The 20000-nt window shown below is 36.2% G+C and overlaps 3 protein-coding genes across 6 annotated transcripts in view; 1 reads left to right on the top strand and 2 right to left on the bottom strand.

Annotated features, from left to right (window-relative positions):
- LOC124376068 (UNC93-like protein MFSD11) overlaps positions 1–13607 on the top strand; it is a 16286-nt gene extending 2679 nt beyond the window's left edge. For all 3 annotated transcript variants that reach the window (XM_046834949.1, XM_046834947.1, XM_046834948.1), the window contains 12 exons: positions 4512–4567; positions 4655–4762; positions 4852–4931; positions 5183–5279; positions 5481–5539; positions 6799–6952; positions 7054–7103; positions 7523–7588; positions 7694–7819; positions 10631–10805; positions 10885–11020; positions 12626–13607. In XM_046834949.1, coding sequence (XP_046690905.1) covers positions 4737–4762; positions 4852–4931; positions 5183–5279; positions 5481–5539; positions 6799–6952; positions 7054–7103; positions 7523–7588; positions 7694–7819; positions 10631–10805; positions 10885–11020; positions 12626–12778 — 1122 coding nt within the window. In that variant the 5' untranslated portion in view covers positions 4512–4567; positions 4655–4736 and the 3' untranslated portion in view covers positions 12779–13607. The remainder of the gene's footprint in view (positions 1–4511; positions 4568–4654; positions 4763–4851; positions 4932–5182; positions 5280–5480; positions 5540–6798; positions 6953–7053; positions 7104–7522; positions 7589–7693; positions 7820–10630; positions 10806–10884; positions 11021–12625) is intronic.
- Positions 13608–18297: 4690 nt separating this feature from the next.
- The window catches only part of il4r.2 (interleukin 4 receptor, tandem duplicate 2), an 18488-nt gene continuing 16785 nt past the window's right edge, over positions 18298–20000 (bottom strand). The window contains exon 12 of the mRNA XM_046834946.1: positions 18298–19623. The gene's annotated coding sequence lies outside the window, so the exon portion shown is untranslated. The remainder of the gene's footprint in view (positions 19624–20000) is intronic.
- LOC124376065 overlaps positions 18989–20000 on the bottom strand; it is an 11908-nt gene continuing 10896 nt past the window's right edge. For both annotated transcript variants that reach the window (XM_046834944.1, XM_046834943.1), the window contains exon 10: positions 18989–20000. This exon is cut by the window's right edge and continues 442 nt beyond it. In XM_046834944.1, coding sequence (XP_046690900.1) covers positions 19665–20000 — 336 coding nt within the window. In that variant the 3' untranslated portion in view covers positions 18989–19664.

The following is a 20000-nucleotide window of genomic DNA, read 5'->3' as shown; positions in this document are numbered from 1 at the left end:
CATGGCATGTTTGTCCCTTATTCCAAGTTAAAAGTCTGTCGGTTTGATCTTGGTGTCATCCTCATCAGCTATCTCTGGTAAATTAATGAGAAGGGTAACTGGCTGTGTAATCTACCCTTGACGTTGACCTCTGCAGACCTTATGTCCTTATCATGCTCCAAATCAACCAAAAGGTTTTTGGTAGCTGGGGATTGACCATCATAACAACAAACCCAACTGCAAGGGTTTTAGTCTCTGCATGCCATTTGTGTCATAGCTGGAGATTAGGTAAGCAGTGTCTAACAAAGCTTGACCAAAAATAATTAGTGAGAACTTGACTTTGTCTCTATCTACGTCGTCCTATGGATTCATCGGTGGAGTATAACACTTGAGATAAAGAGCTGTCTGGTTGCCACATAAGCGAGAGATTTGGGGTAATTGGGTCTAAGTCTGCTACATTGGAGGGGACATAACCTAGAGGTTTGCTATTGAGAATTCCCTCTATTTCGAAAAGTACTGTTTGAAGAACTTCTTCTGTTACTGTTTGTGCACCTACTACTGTATGGAGGGCATTTTTAAGAGATCGGATCTCCTTTTCCCAGCTGCCACCAAAGTGAAGGGCATTAGGCAGGTTGAACAGAAATTCAATATTTTGTTTGGCAAGGTGTCGTTGAAGTTCCTGGCTGCAATTCATTAAGGCATCTCTTAACTCTCTCTCTCCACCCTGAAAGTTAGTGCCCTGGTCGGATAACAGTTCTAAGGGGGTGCCCCGGCGTGCTATAAATCTCCTCAAAGCCATGAGGAAGGAATCAGTGTCTATAGCTGTGAGGAGCTCAATGTGTACACATCACGCCTTGAGACACTTAAAGATTATTCCCCATCTTTATCAATGGGCTGTAAAGGAATGCCTTTGAGGTGTTGGTATCTCTGCTGGAGTGTTGCAATGGGATAAGAGTGCTCAACCAAATGTGATCAGAGGTAAAGGCATTCTGGATCCAGTAACTCCATTGGGGCTGCGATATAGAGCGTACTCTAAAGGAAACTGTTACCCCATTGAGTTTCTTGACATCTTGTCGAATAGTTCTTAATGTTAAATCTTCTTTTTGTCCTTGTAGCCCTAGTTTCTGAACTGCAGCTGGGAGTAGCATGGTCCTTTCTGATCCACCATCGAGCACTGCATAAGTGTTCAGGGCTCGACTACTGTGCTGCAATACAAAGGGACCCTCAGCAGAACACGCCTGGAACCCTAAGACCTGTCCAGATACAGGGTTCTGCTCATAGAACTCACTAGAGAGATACTCTCTGTTTGAGATCAGCCATTACCCTTATGAAGGATTTCAAATTGTTTTTCACTGCACAGACGACAGGGCTTTTTTAAAGTACAATTTTTAGCTAAGTGTAATCATCCACATTTCCAACAATGCCTGCTGTCCCTGATCCACTTGACCATCTGATCTGTACTAAGTGCCTGGAAAGTGGTGCACTGGCTTAAGTAATGTTTGGTATTTTCGCAGTATGGGCACAGAAGTCTGATCTGTTCAGATCCCTGTGCTGGCTCGGACTGATGCAAGGGCGTCAGCATCTGCTTTTATAACTGCTTTTGGGTGTTGCTCAGCTCCATGCAGGACAGAAGTGAGTTTATCTTTGCTACTGGGCCTGGTTTTGGCTGCACCATCTTATGTGTCAGCTCTTTCCTCTGATTCGAGCTCTTATGGATTCAAGCTTGAGCCACTCTGCTAGATCAGTAGAGTGTAGGAATTCGGATAAGGCGGGTGTCGTCTGAATGAGGCACACAAATCCGAGGGTAATTTGGTGAGTGAACATGCTACATGTGAGCTGCACCGTAGTTTCGCATCTTCCTTAGGACCTAATGACTTCAGGAGACCTACGAGAGCTTGAATTTGGAGGGGAAACAAATCATCTCCACGCTGTACATCAGGGGCATCCATGGCTGCTGCTATCTTAGTTAAGGCTAACTGATAAGGTAGTCCGTATCTTTCAGTAAGCGCAGTCATAGCGTCTGTGTATGGCCACGGGAATTTATGAATTAATCTGCTATTAGGCGAGCCTCTGGAAACTTAAGGTGTTCTAGGAGAACCAGATACTTAGGAACTAAGAGCTCAGATGCATCAGCAGAGAGAATGTTATCAAGGGTTAACATTAAATAAGCGAACTTGCTAGGGTCAGGACTGGTTTAATTTGGAATTGTTGGATGCGGGCCCTTATAGGACATCTCCGGAGATACAGTACTCTGAAGCCGCCCCATCAAGAAAGGATATTGTAGATTATGATCGGCATCATGCTGTGGGCTTGTCCCGTAGGCATATGTATCTACTTCTGACTTTAAGGGACTCTAGGTGGCACTTGAAGTCCGCAGGGAGTAGGTTGTAGAATATAGGGCACTGGCTTGGGCACCGCTGCCGCAGGTGGTTTATTGATAGTTCGGGGCGATGGGACTGGAGTCTCTTTCTGAACTCACCCCTTCTGAACTCCTGTAAGATCTTTTAGTCTTTACATAATTTGAAAACAGACATTTGTAGCAGTGATGCCTGTTGTGTTTAGTATTGGATATAAAATGTAAAGATTTGGTGCAACAATCTTGAAGACCGGGCCCTGTCTGTAACTGTGGAGAAAGTGCAAGCACGAATTTCTTTAAATACTCCTTAACAACTTACGAAATATCTACTATTATTGCAGCAAGTCTCTTAAGAAACTGCCAGTTTTTAGACAAAGGGGATGTTCAGTCAAATTTTCTGAAATGTATCTCAATTTACACTGCCGTCTCTAAGGTCATGTTGTAATTACAAAATGTGTCTGCTGATTTTTCTCCATGGACTTGGCAAAGTGGTGTGTACATCTCTTAGACATGGTACAGTTCATACTGAAAGTATTCACACCCTTTCTTTGTTAAATTGTGTAAATATTTTTTTTCATACCAGTCTACACTCAATTTGGTGTAAAGACAAAGCAAAAATAGAAAAAACCCAACATAAACTACTTTATTGATATAAGTAGAGCTGCTGCTATTGATTATTTTAGAAATCGAGTATTCTACCAATTATTTCGAGTCATCGGATAAAAAGTATTCTTCCTTTATTAAAGAGCAATACCAAATATACAAAAGAAAATAAGACGGGTTTTAAAATGAACAAGTAATTTGTTTCCTTTTAAAAAAAAAAAAATTATTATTGCTTACATTTCATACAAGAATATCTGTAAAAACCAAACTCATTTAGTGCATTTTTAAATTTAGTTTCATTGCCATATTACATCAAAATGTAAATATAAATAACTCTTAAAAAAAATTAACGCACTGTACAGTGTTTTCTTTATAGTTTTCTTTTTAGTTTGAACTGATCTCAAACTTTGGAAACTTTCTGTCGTTTTCTTTGGCCTAAATCCTATGAAAGCTCGTTTCTGCCACATTAAAAAAGTTTGCCTAATTTTAACTTTATTTCTCGTAAACATCCAACATTTCTGGTGCATCCACCGGTAACCATGTTTGGAGCTGTTGGTGTATGAACGAGGCTCCTTTGCTTCATCTTTCTTGTTCTTCTCCAGAGCTGATCGTTAAAGTTCTCTCCAGAGATCGGAGGCTATTATTTTCAATGAGTAAAGCTTTCTGGCACTACAGAGGGGGTGACAATGCCTGACTGGCTAAAAAACTCGGAATGAGGCAAACTTTTTTTATAAAAAAAACGGGCCTCCATATGAATCTTCTTCTCACCTTGCTGTTTCTCCCCATTCCTACATTTTTCATTCTACAGCGTCTTCTGTGTTCCCTGTCCAGAGCGCTTCAGAGTTTAGAGAGTGGTACGTCTGTAATAATGGTCTGTGAGAAACGCAGTGCTCCATGTGTAGTTAAATGGACTAAATTAATTTTTGTAATAGAGTTACTTAAGGAATCGTTACAGCCCTAGATATCAGCATTCATGTCTGTTTAACATTTAGCTCAGGTGCATCCCATTTCTCTGAAATCTGATCTTTTACTCTCAGTGTGGCAAAGTCAATTAATTGGACATTTTGGAAAAGCACAAATCTGTCTATTTAAGGTCTAGAGCACCCCAAAAACCCCAAAAGGTCATGATGTCAAAGGAATCAGCTGCAGAGCTCAGATACAGGCTTGTGTTAATGCACAGATCTATCGATAGAAGGTTCCTATGAGCACAGCATCCTACATTCTTAAACAGAAGTAGTTCCTAGAGCCGGCAACTGAGGAAACCAAGCAATCAGAGGAAAAGGGCCTTGATGACAAAAAACTTGATATATAGGGATTGAATGTCTTGAGAGAGCTTATGAAGACATTCTGTTCAATTGTGTGCTTGTATGGTTGTTATGGTCAGGTGTCCAGATAACTTTGGCCTTATCGAGTATTTCATACAGGTGATGCTTTTATTTGATCGATGAGACAGATGTTATGAGATAGATGTTTTAAGGAGTTTAACACACTCTTCACTTATATCTTTGAAGTTGACGCTTTTTACCATCACAAAGATTTGATTGCATAATTAATTCACCTTATTTCTCTTCAGCAAACTGTGGTAAAAAGTCTGGATAATGCTACTTTCAGTGGAAGTGGGTATCACAGGTAAGATATTATAAAAATATTATCTAGGTCTCAAGTATACACGGTACATTTATGTCATGTTGAGATGATCATATATTTCTTTTTCAGCCTCGGCATAATATATGGAGTATTTTCGTTTGCTAACTTATTCGCTCCCTGTGTGGTAGCAGTAATCGGACCACGGTTTACCATGTTCTTGACTGGCATTCTTTACAGGTGGGTAACACAAATTACACAAGTCCAGTTCCTTTAGTGAATATTAAATGGATATGTATTTTAATACCCAATTGTTTTCTGTCTATTAGTGGTTACATCGCTGTATTTATAACTCCATTAACCTGGTCCTTTTATTTGACCTCTGTGCTGATTGGGATGGGAGCAGCTTGTAAGTATTCACTTGTTTTCAGACGTTTCATTCAAAAATGTGCAGAGAACATCACGTGACCTTTGTTATAGATCATCTATGGTAATATATACAGCAATAGAGCCATGTTGCCAGGTTTAGATTTGTAGTATCTAATAAGGTATTAAAGGCTAATCCTGTACAGTCACAAATAAGTTGCATGATTTATAATGTTTTGTGAGGGCCCTTAGTTTTAAAAAAATTACGTAACCCCCTTTTTTTTAAAACCACAGTGCTTTGGACGGCTCAAGGGCGTTTTCTTGTACGGAATTCGGATGCATCCACCATTAACAGGAACACAGCAATGTTTTGGGCTTTGTTGCAATGCAGGTAATTGAAACCAGCTGCTTAAAATTTAATCTACCATAAGAAGGAATGTGCAAAATGAACAATTTACTTAAAACGTAGGAATGTTTGCTACCCTGTGAATTGTTCACTGCAAATGTCTTACTGCTACATAATTTCATTGTTCAAATTTGATTCCTTTTCAGTAACATTCCTTCTTTTTTTTTTTTTTTTTTCCCTTTTCAGTATGTTGTTTGGCAATCTTTATGTTTACATAGACTGGAAAGGAAAAACAGACATATCAGGTAACTTAAAATGTCTCATAACGTATAATGATCGTGAAAATCATTATTCATTTAGAAAATGTATTCACAGCATTGTTTGTAAAGACAAGAAAAACACAGGGTTGGCAATTTTAACAGCACCCATGAGGTCTGAAAACTCTTGAATTTGAGTTCTTATTACAGGCAAGATTTCTCTAGTTGCTCCTATGAGATAAAGAGTATTGCAGTATTGGTAGATTAAATAAAATAAACCACCTTATTTCTTATTCATGCATTCTCTTACATTTTTGTATTATGTCTTATGTTTTTAATATGAATGTTGCAGAGCTAAATTAGAAAAAGACTTTTATGAATACTGTAGACATGGCAGATGCCCTCATCCAGAGCATACATTTATATCCCATTTATACCCCTGAGCAGTTGAGGCTGAAGGTCTTGCTCAAAGGTCAGCAGTAGAAGATTGGTGGTGTTGGGATTTAAACTCATGACCTTCTGATCCGAAGTCTAACATCTATCCACTGAGCTGTCAGCTGTCTGTAGGGCTCATTCTTTACATTGTATAATTTACATGAGATATATATATACAGTACAGACCAAAAGTTTGGACACACCTTCTCATTCAAAGAGTTTTCTTTATTTTCATGACTATGAAAATTGTAGATTCACACTGAAGGCATCAAAACTATGAATTAACACATGTGGAATTATATATGGAATTATATACATAACAAAAAAGTGTGAAACAACTGAAAAATGTCATATTCTAGGTTCTTCAAAGTAGCTACCTTTTGCTTTGATTACTGCTTTGCACACTCTTGGCATTCTCTTGATGAGCTTCAAGAGGTAGTCACCTGAAATGGTCTTCCAACAGTCTTGAAGGAGTTCCCCAAGAGATGCTTGGCACTCTGCGGTCCAGCTCACCCCTAAACCATCTCGATTGGGTTCAGGTCCGGTGACTGTGGAGGCCAGGTCATCTGGCGCAGCACCCCATCACTCTCCTTCTTGGTCAAATAGCCCTTGATGCCTTCAGTGTGACTCTACAATTTTCATAGTCATGAAAATAAAGAAAACTCTTTGAATGAGAAGGTGTGTCCAAACTTTTGGTCTGTACTGTATATATATATATAATATAATATATTCCATCTATGAATATAAACAAATCAGGTCTATTGTATCAGGAGTCAACGTTTATTATGAGGAACATGAAACTGACAAATGTCCTTGAATAATAAACCTAATTTCAGAAGTTTTTTATTTAATTTCACTCTGGCCCCTCTTAGACAAAGATAGAAGAACAATGTTTATTGCTCTGTTGGTCGTGTCTGCACTTGGAACACTAAGTTTCCTCCTCCTGAGAAAGTCAAGTCAAGATGAGGAAGAGGAGGATATTCTCTCTGAAGACGAAGGCCAGTCCTTGATGTCGTCCCAACTAATGTACATTAAACCCTATAATGATTATTTATAAGGTTAAGATTAAACATAGCAATTCCTTAGGTGTGACTGTGTAAATATTTTAATACTTGCTCATGTTACAGATTTAATCAGCGAGCCAGCTCTTCCATAGAGGAGGTCAAAGCAGATTTCAGTAAGTGAAATCTTGCCTTGCGCATGTTATTTTAATTGTGCAATATACTGTATCACAACACGCAAGACTTGTGTGCCTTGATAACCAATGTGATTGAAAAAACAAACAGGATTGTGTTCTCTAGGAACGGATTGTTTTTGAGGGACTTGACTACGCATGGATTGAATTAGACCCTGACTTAGAAAGCATGCAGCTGTTAAAATGTGAAATAAAGCATTCTGTGTGGTGCTGGTCTGCAGAGTTTTCCTTTTCATCATGAAATTCTCTCGAATTCACAAATACTTGTACAAAATCCCATTCTTTAAACTGTCAAAAAAAGTCACAACAAGAACTTATAATACAATTTTCCAGTGACAAAGCAAATGGTTTATAATATTTTTGCAAATTTTGACCATTTATTTCTGTTCTATTTTTTAAAGAGAACATTTTGCACCTTTTTGGCACGAAAAGTATATTACTGTTAAGCTTCTCCATGGCTTACACTGGTAAGTTGGATATAATTATAACATATTGTATTATGTTACATCATTCCTTTTACTCATCATATGTGGATTAATATAATTCCTGTGAGCAGTGTTTACTCCTTTCAGGTCTGGAGCTTTCTTTTTACAGTGGTGTGTACGGGACTTGCATTGGAGCTACGAGGGATTTTGGCGACGACTCCAAAGCCCTGATCGGCATTTCTGGCATTTTGGTGGGAATCGGAGAGATCGTTGGTAAGCAGACATTCATTCAATGATTAAAGCAGATTAATTATTTACAAGCTTTTTAATGCATCGTTTGGCAACCCATACAATTTATTGGCTATAAAGCAACAAGCTGTTTTCAGTACACCTGTAGAGGATCTTGGGGATTCTTGCATTGAAAACATTTCAAGCTCTTTTATAATTTAAAATCTTTTGACAATAATACAGATAAAGGGGTTTTCTGGGGAGTTCAGTCAAATTTGAACACTGAGAGACTTTGTTTATGATAGAAAAATATGTAATATATATATATATATATATATATATATATATATATATATATATATATATATATATATATATATATATATATATATATATATATATATATGAATCTTCAATTCTATATAGAATATATTCTATATAGAATTGAAGATTCATAGTGTATATATATATTGTGTATATTTATATATATATATATATTGTGTATATTTATATATATATATATATATATATATATATATATATATATATATATATATATATATATATATATATATATTCTATATAGAATTGAAGATTCATAGTGTGTGTGTATATATATATATATATATATATATATATATATATATATATATATATATATATATACACTATGAATCTTCAATTCTATATAGAATATAGGGTATAAAGCATTGTCTACAGTGCCATGTCCAAATATTTTTAATTTTAGTATTATCTTTAGTTCAATAATGTATAATATTGGTTCCTTTATCTTTACAAAAACCTACACAGAACAAAAGGACAAAAATGCTCTGAGCTAGTATAAGTCCTGCACAGGCCATGTTAAACCATGTGTGTTGATCAGAATCTTGCATATGATGTCATACATCAGCTCCAAGGACGCAAACTTGGCATGAATCACCCTGTCTTCATTTCTGTGGATTTAACAGGAAAATAAAAGCTGGATGCTACGTGTACAGAATAAATTCATTTTTCTTTCTGCTTGCTTTATAAATTATAGATGTATTATCTTCAAAATAAGACTATAGACTATGTTACAGTACATTTCTGAATAATATATGCATTTTAAAACACACCTGGGTCACCTACTTTTGAATCAATCCCTCTCTCTCTATTCATCTATATATGTGTTTGCCCCTAAAGCTAATAACTGGTTGGCCCACCCTTAGCAGCAACAACTGCAATCATGCGTTTGCGATAACTTGCACTGAGTCAGTTACAGCGCTGTGGAGGAATTTTGGTCACTCATCTATGCAGAATTGTTGTAATTCAGCCACATTGGAGGGTTTTTAAGCGTGAACCGCCTTTTTAAAGTCATGCCACAGCATCGCAATAAAATTTAGGTCAGGACTTTTGGGGTAATTTTGCCACAGAAAACATCTCAAACGACTCGTTGCAGCGTCGTCATAATTTTGCCAAATCATGTCAAATGTGCAGATTTTCCAGTTTCATGCAGAATTTTGTGTTTTTTCGCACTTTGTTTTAACTTGCTGTCCATGATGAAATCACGGATGTGGTAACGCACATAGTCATAATAGCACCAGTTGCACAGCTCACTGATGTACATAGGACATATTCTTTTGGCGCACTGACTTACAAAGATTGGTGACCCCTGTGACTGTGCGTGCAGCCTTGTTCTGCCATCTGTTGGCATGTTACAAAGAAGTACTTTTTCTTTATCAAAGCACAATGCTAAATATGCAAGAGAAAATAAGCCGGGTCTCTTAAAAGGAACATGTCATTTGATTTCTTTTTAGAAAAAGTCACATTTTTATTGTGGAAATTGCATGCATTTAGTGCATTTACTTGTCATATTACATCAAAATGCAAATACTAAAATATATAAAAACAAAAAAATTTATAAAAACAATTTCAAATTACTCTAAAAAAGGTAAATGCATTTTATGGTGTTTATGTTTTGGTTTTAATTTTAATTATCTTTAACTTTGGAAACTTTCTGCAGTTTTCTTTGGCCTGAATCTTCTTCCTGTTCCTCCATTTTTAATTCTGCAGCATCTTCTGTGTTTACCTGTCCAGAGCGCGAGTTAGCGGGTGGTGCGTCAGTAATAATGGTCCGTGGGGAAACACAATGCTCCGTGTGTAGTTAAATGGACTAAACAGAGCATTGAGGCAATTCATTTGTAATTGAATTACTCGAGTTAGTCGAGGAATCGCTTCAGCCCAACACTATCTGCAATCTTCAAAGTCACATGGGCAATATCTCAAAGCTGTTTCATTAATATGTGAAACATAATAATGAATATTGTTACACAAATATTCATTAATTGATCATAAAAAATATTCTTACACAACCAACTTGCAATAGCACATTTTTTATTACTAAGGTGGGCAGAATTTATAATTGTAATTGTAATAGCTTAAAAAAATGTAATAGCTTTTAACTGCTAATGTATTCTCTTGAATAATCCTAATAATTTCATTGTCATATCACACAAGTAAATAACAAACAGAACAACACCTGTCCAGCACTAAACCTGAAAATGAAGGTTAAAAAAAACGTGTAAATGACAATAGAGCAAATAAAAGACATTTAATAGCATGCACAAAACTTTTGAAAATAAATGCATTATTTATTTTTTAGATTAAATAAACTACAGGAAAATAAAAGCAGAAATTTTGTGTTCAAATGACTGTCATAATAATTGCACTGCAGGGTTGTAGTGTAGAAAGTTGTTCTCAGTTATACTAGTTGTTTTAAGCTACAGTTATTCCTTTAATATTATGAACAGGAAAAATAATATCCAACTGGACCATGGACCTAGCTGGACTGAATGTTTCTTGGTTGGTTGCTTTCAGGTGGAGGGCTGTTTGGCCTTGTGTTGAAGAACAACCACTTCAGACGCACATCAGTTGTCTTCCTTGGAATGGTGGTGCATTTTGTGGCCTTCTTCCTAATCTTTCTTAACATCCCAAATGATGCTCCAATGGCTTTTGAAACCAGTCTGCAGCATAACCCTTATCTGACTCCAAGGTACAGTAAAGACAGACTCGGCTCTTACCGTCTTTATTAAATGGTTTCTGCATTACGAATATATTCTGCTTTTTCTTAGTGTGCCCATTGCAATGCTGTGCAGTTTCCTGCTTGGGCTTGGGGACAGCTGTTACAACACTCAGCTTTACAGCATTCTGGGTTGTGTTTACACTGAACAAAGCATTCCAGCCTTTGCTCTCTTCAAGTTTATTCAGGTAAAGTCCTAATTAATGCAGACCTCAGGAGGAAATCAAGAAAATATTGTACATACTAGAATGATAACTATTGCAAAAAAATATACAAATGCTAATTACGCAGTAGTTTAATCTCAGATAGGATTTTCTTCTGCTCACAAAATTATTCCTCATCTTTTGGAGAACAACACCTGGTAAAGTGAACGTAAACTTACACTTTGTTATGGAAGTTTATTAGCAAGTAGTTGTCTGAAGAAAACAATAAAGCTTCCCCTAATCTTATAACTTTACTATTATAAAGTTTTTCTTTTGGCCATATAGTGTATAATCCTGTTTAATGATGCAGGAGCCAATCAGGTGGCATGGTTATATCACGTCAATCACCATAAAGCATCCTTCACAATTTCTTATCAGATATACTTGGGAGCAATCAGTTATCAATTCTGATAAACCTGTTTGCAATCCACTGTTTGCCCCACTGCACATATAATTCATTGTACATAGTCATATTAATATATCTAGTGCAATTATCTTTTGTTTATTCTTACATTTTCTTTTTATTCTTAAATTTTCTTATTGCTGCTGGTCTCTAAATGCTACCAAACTAATTCCATTGTATCACTACAATGACACTAAAGCCTCTAAGTCTCTAAGTCTAATGGCTTGTAAAATGCTTTTTTTAATTTAAATCCTGAAAGCATTGAAACCAATGAAACCCACATGAAACCAATCTGTAGGAAATTTGGACACTGATCATGAAATTTGTACCAGAGCCCAAAGGCGGACTATATCATTTGTGCCTGAAAAGTGACATTCCATGTTTCCAAAGCTGGTCTAATCCATGTATGTCTAGTCGATCACATGTTTGACACCTGACTCACACTGCAGTTGAACTCCAAACTTTATTTTGGAGCTGGCGAATCCACAAGATGGCTCCAAGTCACCAATTTCAGGTTGAGACAGACTCCCTGGCTCACCTGCAGGCTTGAATATAGGGGACTATTAACTCTGATCAAAGCTGGGCACATTCAGCCTTTTTTGTACCTTTGGGGGCCTTTAGGGGATCCCCTTTTGCCTAAACTTTTGCATCAGATCTATTAATCAAGCATGACCATGAGGTGAGCAGAATGCTCACTATGCTTCCTTCATGACAGGGTACTGAACAATCAGAATCAGGTTTATTGGTCACTATACATACAGCTTGGACTATACAAGACGAGACAAAACAGACGATACGAGACAATACAGACAATGTGAGAGAATATAGACAGTACACGTATTAAATAGGAATACAGAGTATATGACAGATCAGTAATGTACATAAAGTGTGAGAGTGCATGGTTGTGCAAATAACACAACTGTTAGTTTGTAGCTTTTTTCCTAATTCAGGAGCAAATTAGATTTTCTCGGTTTTCTAACAACTAGTATATAAACACATTTTAATATCATGTAGTGTGAGCAGAAATGTTGAAATCTGTTATAGCGAACATTAAACAAACATCTCTAAAATATCTTATTAAAGTGTGTTTCCAAAATTTGTTGTTGGAATACTAAATGTGCTTACAATGATTACTTACATTGTATAACTTTGCTGTGTGGCCACTGACGAACCTCTCTGCCTCTCAGTCTGTTTTTGCAGCAGTGGCATTTTTCTACAGTGGCTACCTGCTTCTGAGCTGGCAGCTCCTCATCATGGTCATCTTGGGCTTCATGGGCACACTGTGTTTCTTCGTGCTGGAGCGGAAACTGAGCGTCTCAGCCGATCCGCCAGAATACTAGCTCTTCTCATTACACCGCAGTCCATTCAGGTTCTGTATTTGCAAAACGTGCACTGCATTTACTGACACTAAACGCATTAAGCAATGATTCTGAAGAGTATTATACATTTGTGGTGTTTGACCTTTGCTTGCAGTGGTATTGGTTTGAACATGCTGTATTGCTGATTGTGATGGGGAAACTCTACAACCTTATAATTTACTACGTGATCATTTTATCAAACCTTAGTTAGATTGGTCTCAGAGGTTTCAAGGCAGATTGGCCAAAAAAAAAAAAACAGATGCTCTGACAGTTCGCTTTGATTCAGTTAAAATATGTGGCATTGAGAGACATTTTGATTGGTATGGAAATTGTTAAAATACTCTGTGGTCTGGCTTATGAAGAAACCAAATAACTACTCCAATGTGTACTTGTTGAATATCCCATTCCAGATGTATTACCCTTATGCAGTTATAATAAGCTCCTTCTAGGAGTTCTTCTAGGAAAGCTTTCGATGAGACTTGTGGCCATGGGCATTTTTGTTCATTCAGCTACAAATCATTATAGTGAGATCAGGAACTGATGTTTGGTGAGGAGACTTCATTTTATCTAAAAGGTGAACACACTTTGTTTCAATGGATGGGACATTGTAATGCTACAGTATGCTAAGGCATTTTATACAATGGTGTGTGTCCAACCGTTGGTTTGGGGAAGGAGCACATGTGGTTGTCCACATACGTTTGGCCATGTCATGTATATTTTCTCTTTATCGTGTGTTGACTCAGTTATCCGAGGTGTAAGATATCATGTAATAAGAACATGACGAATGTTATTTCTTTGTTGTAGTAAGTATTATTTGTGTCTTCCTTTCTGGGTTGCTACTTAAAACTTTCTTTCGGCTTCTCCCATTTGGGGTCGCTACAGCGGATCATCCGCATGTTTGATTTGGCACATGTTTTTACGCTGGATGCCCTTCCGAACGCAACCCTCTTCATTTATCCGGGCTTTGGACCGGCACTAAGGCTTGTGCAACCCTAATGGCTGGGGTTGGTTCCTTGACCAGGGATCGAACCGGGGCCGCAGCGGTGAGAGCGCCGCATCCTAACCACTAGACCACCAGGGAAACTTCTGGGTTGCTACTTGCTCAGTAAGCATATTGGCGAGAAAGCCATAATAATAATGTTAGACACCTAATTACCTTTTTGGGGAAAGATTCATCACACATTTTTTAACATTCTGACAATTAGATGTGCAAGAATGAACATGATCTGTTACCAGAAAGCTGCCTGAAATATTTTCCAAAAAAATGTCAATATAGCTCTTTTGATTTAAACGTTACTTTATATAAGTATCAGCAATTGTTATGTAGTATGCAAGCTATGAAAGACAAAAATGTGTAATACTGAAAAAAAAAAAAAATGGATCACATGTTTCCAGTTCTTGTATTGTTCTTCATCTGTATTGATTTTTTTCCCTGTCTATTTTATATATATATATATATATATATATATATATATATATATATATATATAAAAAAGCTTTGTATCTTTTATAACATACCATACTCAATGCTCTCACTAATCTTGCAGTAGTGCCTGAGTGCTGTTGAAGTATCAGTAACTACAGACTGTTTGTGTTGTCAGTTTTATAATCTAAATGGCAAACATTCACTTTTCAGCACTGATTGAATAATAGCTAAGCAAATGATAATTACTTTATTAATACTAATTATCTTTTAGGGTAAATGTTTTTAATCTCAATATACTGTATATTATGCTTTGTAATATTACAATCATGCAGATTGAGGTTTTTGTCTTTTGTATACTGTACATGATTATGATTGGTATGTATTTTACTATTGTCATATAATGTATTTTCTTACATTTGTCATCTTAAGTCTAATATACAAGTGCCACTGCAAAGCAGACTCTCTTATTTCTTTGGTCATTTACAGGAAACAGTATAACCCAATTAAAGGGAAATTTCATCATGTCCTGTCCACTCAAAAAAAAAAAATAACATCAATGAAGCACCCACTAGAAAGCACGAGCATGTGTTATAAGAATCAACTCAAATTTTCTCTATGCTTGTTTTGTTTTAAACTCAAGAACACCAGAACAGTCTTTAATGTGAGGCAGGAAATTATTGCAATTTTAGCTTGTGAAAGAAGTGGAAAAGTTTTACGTTGTGCCAATCAGATAAATGTCCTGCAGTCCCAAATAGATAATGGAGTATTGATTTCTCTATAGTCAGGCCATAAAAGCTGCGTTTCCTTAATCCATCTGGCATCAGAGTGCAGTTAAAACGCTTGCATTAAAGCAGTCTAAAAGTGTTGCACTAAAATGTTGAGTAATTATTGTATTTATGCTTTCAAGTAATGGATTCAGAAACAAGTGAATAGAGTGCAATAAACCTTTAGAGCTGATGGCAAAAACAACTGTAGGTCACTCTTCTGTTTTTAAAACCCACTCATAATTTGAGGTGTACAGTATATGCAAGTGCTACTATTGGTGTTGTAATGTTTCTAATTGGATCTGCAACAATGAAAGATTTCTGCATTGTCTTTGTAAATCATGTGCTCATTTTCTTTCATACTTGCTGAAAACCCTGTTTCTTTTCAGACCCATTGCCTAACCGAGGATTGCAATGAACGACAGGTGTGAACATTTTGTATAAATGTTTTATTTTGTAAGAAATATAAAATAATGCAGAAAAAAATTGCACAGAATGCAATTAAGCAATACAATACTCAAAGTAACAACATATGTACAGTACAGACCAAAGTTTGGACACACCTTCTCATTCAAAGAGTTTTCTTTATTTTCATGACTATGAAAATTGTAGATTCACACTGAAGGCATCAAAACTATGAATTAACACGTGGAATTATATACATAACAAAAAAGTGTGAAACAACTGAAATATGTCATATTCTAGGTTCTTCAAAGTAGCCACCTTTTGCTTAGATTTGCACACTCTTGGCATTCTCTTGATGAGCTTCAAGAGGTAGTCACCTAAAATGGTCTTCCAACAGTCTTGAAGGAGTTCCCCGAGAGATGCTTGGCACTTGTTGGCCCTTTTGCCTTCACTCTGCGGTCCAGCTCACCCCTAAACCATCTCGATTGGGTTTAGGTCCGGTGACTGTGGAGGCCAGGTCATCTGGCGCAGCACCCCATCACTCTCCTTCTTGGTCAAATAGCCCTTGATGCCTTCAGTGTGATGCTACAATATTCATAGTCATGAAAATAAAGAAAACTCTTTGAATGAGAAGGTGTGTCCAAACTTTTGGTCTGTACTGTAGATGTTCTTAATTTTTTTCAGTTTTTAACTACAAAACCTGAAAGATAAGTGCTTACCAAAGGGGGTAAACAAAGGCACAATAAAGCCCTCCCTCAGTAAATTTTGTGGTTTCTGCAATTCGCATGATGCCGGCATTCAGCTAGAGCAATGAATTTACAAGAAATTCCAGCCACATTAATGAATGTCTAAACAAATCTAACACTGAGAAATCAAAAGTAATGCCTTTGGTAAATGTGGACCTTTTAGATAAAGAGTAAATGTTAATGCATTTTTTTATACTGGTATGCTTGAATATATTATGATTAATACCTCAGAATAACTCTAACTTCAGAATGTAGTTAAATAAATTTGCAGTATTTTGTTTCTTTTTTTTATCGTTTTGTAATATTGTATTCAACTACAATGTGGTAGAGTATTTACTGGTGATGAAATCATGGTTACTATTTAAAAAAACACAGGATAAACATAAACCACAATATATAGTAGCTAGAGAAAGCTATGATTAAAAAGCCATTGTTATATTGTCATAAATGTATTTAAAAGCCCAACTTTGAATGACTTGAACAATGCCTATTATGCATCATAAACGAACGTGAAAACAAGCACAGGAGACTCTAATAAACCAGAAGCAGAATAATTCATTCAGTTTCAGTTCAGTTTGCCAAAATGTTATGCACGTCATCACATTCATCTACTGTAAAAACCTGAAACCTTTTCTGACAGATCTTGTCATGTGTTTGATAAGAATAGACAGGGACATGTCAAGGATACATTCACATTACAAGGAAAAGTGTTTTGTTTGTTTGTGAAACGATAGAAGATATCACACCCAGCTTTCTCCCTTCAAACTAATTATCACATTAGTCTAGACATTTTCCTGTACACTCATTTCCCTCTTTTCTTTCTACTTGTTTATATTTTTGCCTCTGATTCAAGTGTTTCTCAGCAATATCCAGTAAATGAACTTTCACATATCTAACATGTCTAAATATTATGATAAACTGGAATGTTAGTAAGTGACGGAAGAAAAGACATAAGACAATGGACTATAAAGTTTTCATTATTCAAGAGTAATAATTTCCGATTCGAGAGCCTGCTGCTTGGAAATTGGACGCAAGGTGAAAATACACCCTTCATTAGATTCAGTACAAGAGTCACAGACCCGTCCTGGCATGTTTATGGGAACGAGTGTGGAACTCTGTAACTCTGTTGTGCACATTTTATTTTTTGGAAGTTTTCCTGGGTTCTTCAAACACAGTGGGCCACACGCACAAGCCAGACCAAACCGAAAATATCTGCTAGATCTACAAAGGTTTTGGAAGCGCCGATTTTCTTTGGATTCCCATGTACAGGGTATTAAATACCATGTGTCTGTAAATTATCAGGTGTGTAAATGGCATAAATAATTTGTATTTGGAAATACCCATGAAACTCGAAAAAGGTCAAAGTTTCAGAGCTGGAATGACAAGTAAATGGAAAAACAAATCCACAGTAGGAGAGATAAAAGCTAATTTAACACACATATGCCAATTGATAAATATAAATAACAAGTGTAACAAAAAGTGTTCAAGTGTAACAGGGCCTAAAGAGTCCAGAATATGAAGCTAAAATGACAGAAAAGGTGAATTAAATGTGAATAATATGAGGAGAAAAAAAGACTTTATATAGTTTTTCATTTAAAGCCATTATTTTGGTCAATGTTTGCCAGATGACCCTGATGCTGTGTTGGAAAATCAAGCAGGGAATGTGCAACATGATTTTGACCAGATCATCTATCAAATTGGGCACTCCTCCATTTTTCTTTATTTCTTTTTTCAACATTGTACATTAATTATTAAAGACATTTAAACAATGAAATTATGTAGTGAACAAACTGTGTATATATTTTGTTCAAAATAAATGTATTTTAGATTTTTGATACTTCAATGTAGCCACCTTTTGATTTGATTACAGCTTTGCACACTCTTGGAATTCTCTGTCAGCTAATGAGGTAGTCTCCTGGAATGGTTTTCCAAAACTCTTGAGGAGTTCCCAGAGGTGTTGAGTACTTGTTGACTGGTTTTCTTTCACTCTATAGTCTAGTCCACTGTGACCTTATAACCATTCCAGGGGACTACCTTGAGAATCTGATGAGAAAATGTCTTGAGTTTGCCCAGCTGTCACTAAAGTTAAATGTAGCTACTTTGGACAATCTAAAATCTAAAACATGTTCTGGGTTGTTTAACACGTTTTTGTTTACTCCGTAATTCCATAAATGTTCTGTCATTGTTATATATATATATATATATATATATATATATATATATATATATATATATATATATATATATAGTCAAAGTAACTTGTTGCAGATGATGATTTGAAGCTGAGCAATTTAGATTTCCATTAGTCATTTTCTCAGGCTTATTCCAGCTCCATACTGTTTGTTTGTTTATGATGTCATTCAGTAATCTGTCCCCACAGTCTTGTACTTCTTTATGTCAGTGCCCTGCTTGACGTGTTTTGATCTTTAAATAAACCAGTTGTTATTTTTCAGTTAGTTTCCTAATATGTCCCTCTCTTGTTCTCAGTGGTGGTGGCATTAAACAAATCATAGCAAGCCTTGTTCTTTTACACGACCCTTAGATTTAAGTTAAACTTCAGGCTAAGTAGAAGCATTGGGAACTGTGCAATGAAAAGTAAGCCTGAAAGAAACTGAATATTTAAAAACTACATGTTTTCTATAGTGTACATTTATATAATCTCCAAAAGATTTCCCCATAGTTACACTTTAATACAGGTCAACCTAGGCCTTTCCTTAACAAGGTAACTTCACATTTATTCAGAGGAACAGCATAGACTAGTTTGATCAGGTCTTTTCAGAGGCAAAAACACCTATGAAACATTCCACGATGCAGAATATTTCCATAATGCATGCAATTAATTTTTTTTTTCTGTTCATGGGTTCCAGTTAACAAATAATTTTAATAGTTGTTTATTTGACTATATTTAACTGGAATTTTTGCTCTGTGGTTGTTTATCCATACAAAATAGTCTTACAGGCTCATGTGTGCTTTCTTATCCCTGTTCACATTCTCAAGTTAAAGGTAGATGATTGAAGATTGCTATTTTCAAGTGAGAAACACAAAGGAAGTGGTCAGGCAGTTTGCTTTACACTTTCTTTCAGTAAGTTCTGTAATTTTACACGACAACAAAGCGCTTCTTTCTTTTTCCTGAACATCACTAAAGTTTCTCATGTCTAACGAAGAATTATTATTTTATAAGGTTTTTTTTTCCAACCTATCTTGTGTTACTGCCCATCAGATAAGATACTGACATAATAAAAACAACATTCTGTTACCCATACTTCTGCTTTTCTAATACTTCTGCATTTTGTTTTACATTGTTGTAGAGTTATTCGTTTTATTCATGCAAATAGCTGCATTTCCTGAGGCTTGTGCCAAAGTTAGTAAAAAGCATTGTAATATATTGTAACAATCAGAGTAAATGTATATCATTCATATTGCCATAGTTTGTAAGAACACACTTTTTAAGCACAAGTTAACTGCTTAATGGTGAATACATTCAAAATCTTTCATTATGAGAAAATGATGCAGACTGAGTTGTGAATTCAAACCCTGTGATAGGAAGAGTCAATCTGAATACCTGGAGGAGTATGCAAAACTGGGCCACAAAGATGTTTTAGCTCGGGTTCACAGGCAAGGCTCTGCTGTTCTTCTGAATTTCGGAGTAAGCTCTGAAAATCTTTATATCCGTTCTCCACTTGGATGATGCCGGTTTCACAGGAAATATTCTGTGGGCTGCACATTTGCTTTTCCATGATGAGATTAACATCATTATGGGAACTGATAAATGCTTGGTCTGTAGGCGCACAATCTATGACCTCGTTGACGCTCTGATATGCGGGGACCATAATGATCTCTTTGCTGGAAGGTGTGAACTGAGT

This window comes from Silurus meridionalis, chromosome 22 (genome assembly GCF_014805685.1).
Source record: "Silurus meridionalis isolate SWU-2019-XX chromosome 22, ASM1480568v1, whole genome shotgun sequence".
Lineage (NCBI taxonomy): Eukaryota > Metazoa > Chordata > Actinopteri > Siluriformes > Siluridae > Silurus > Silurus meridionalis.
The sequence above is the reverse complement of the archived record's forward strand: the minus strand, read 5'-3'. Positions and strand labels throughout refer to the sequence as shown.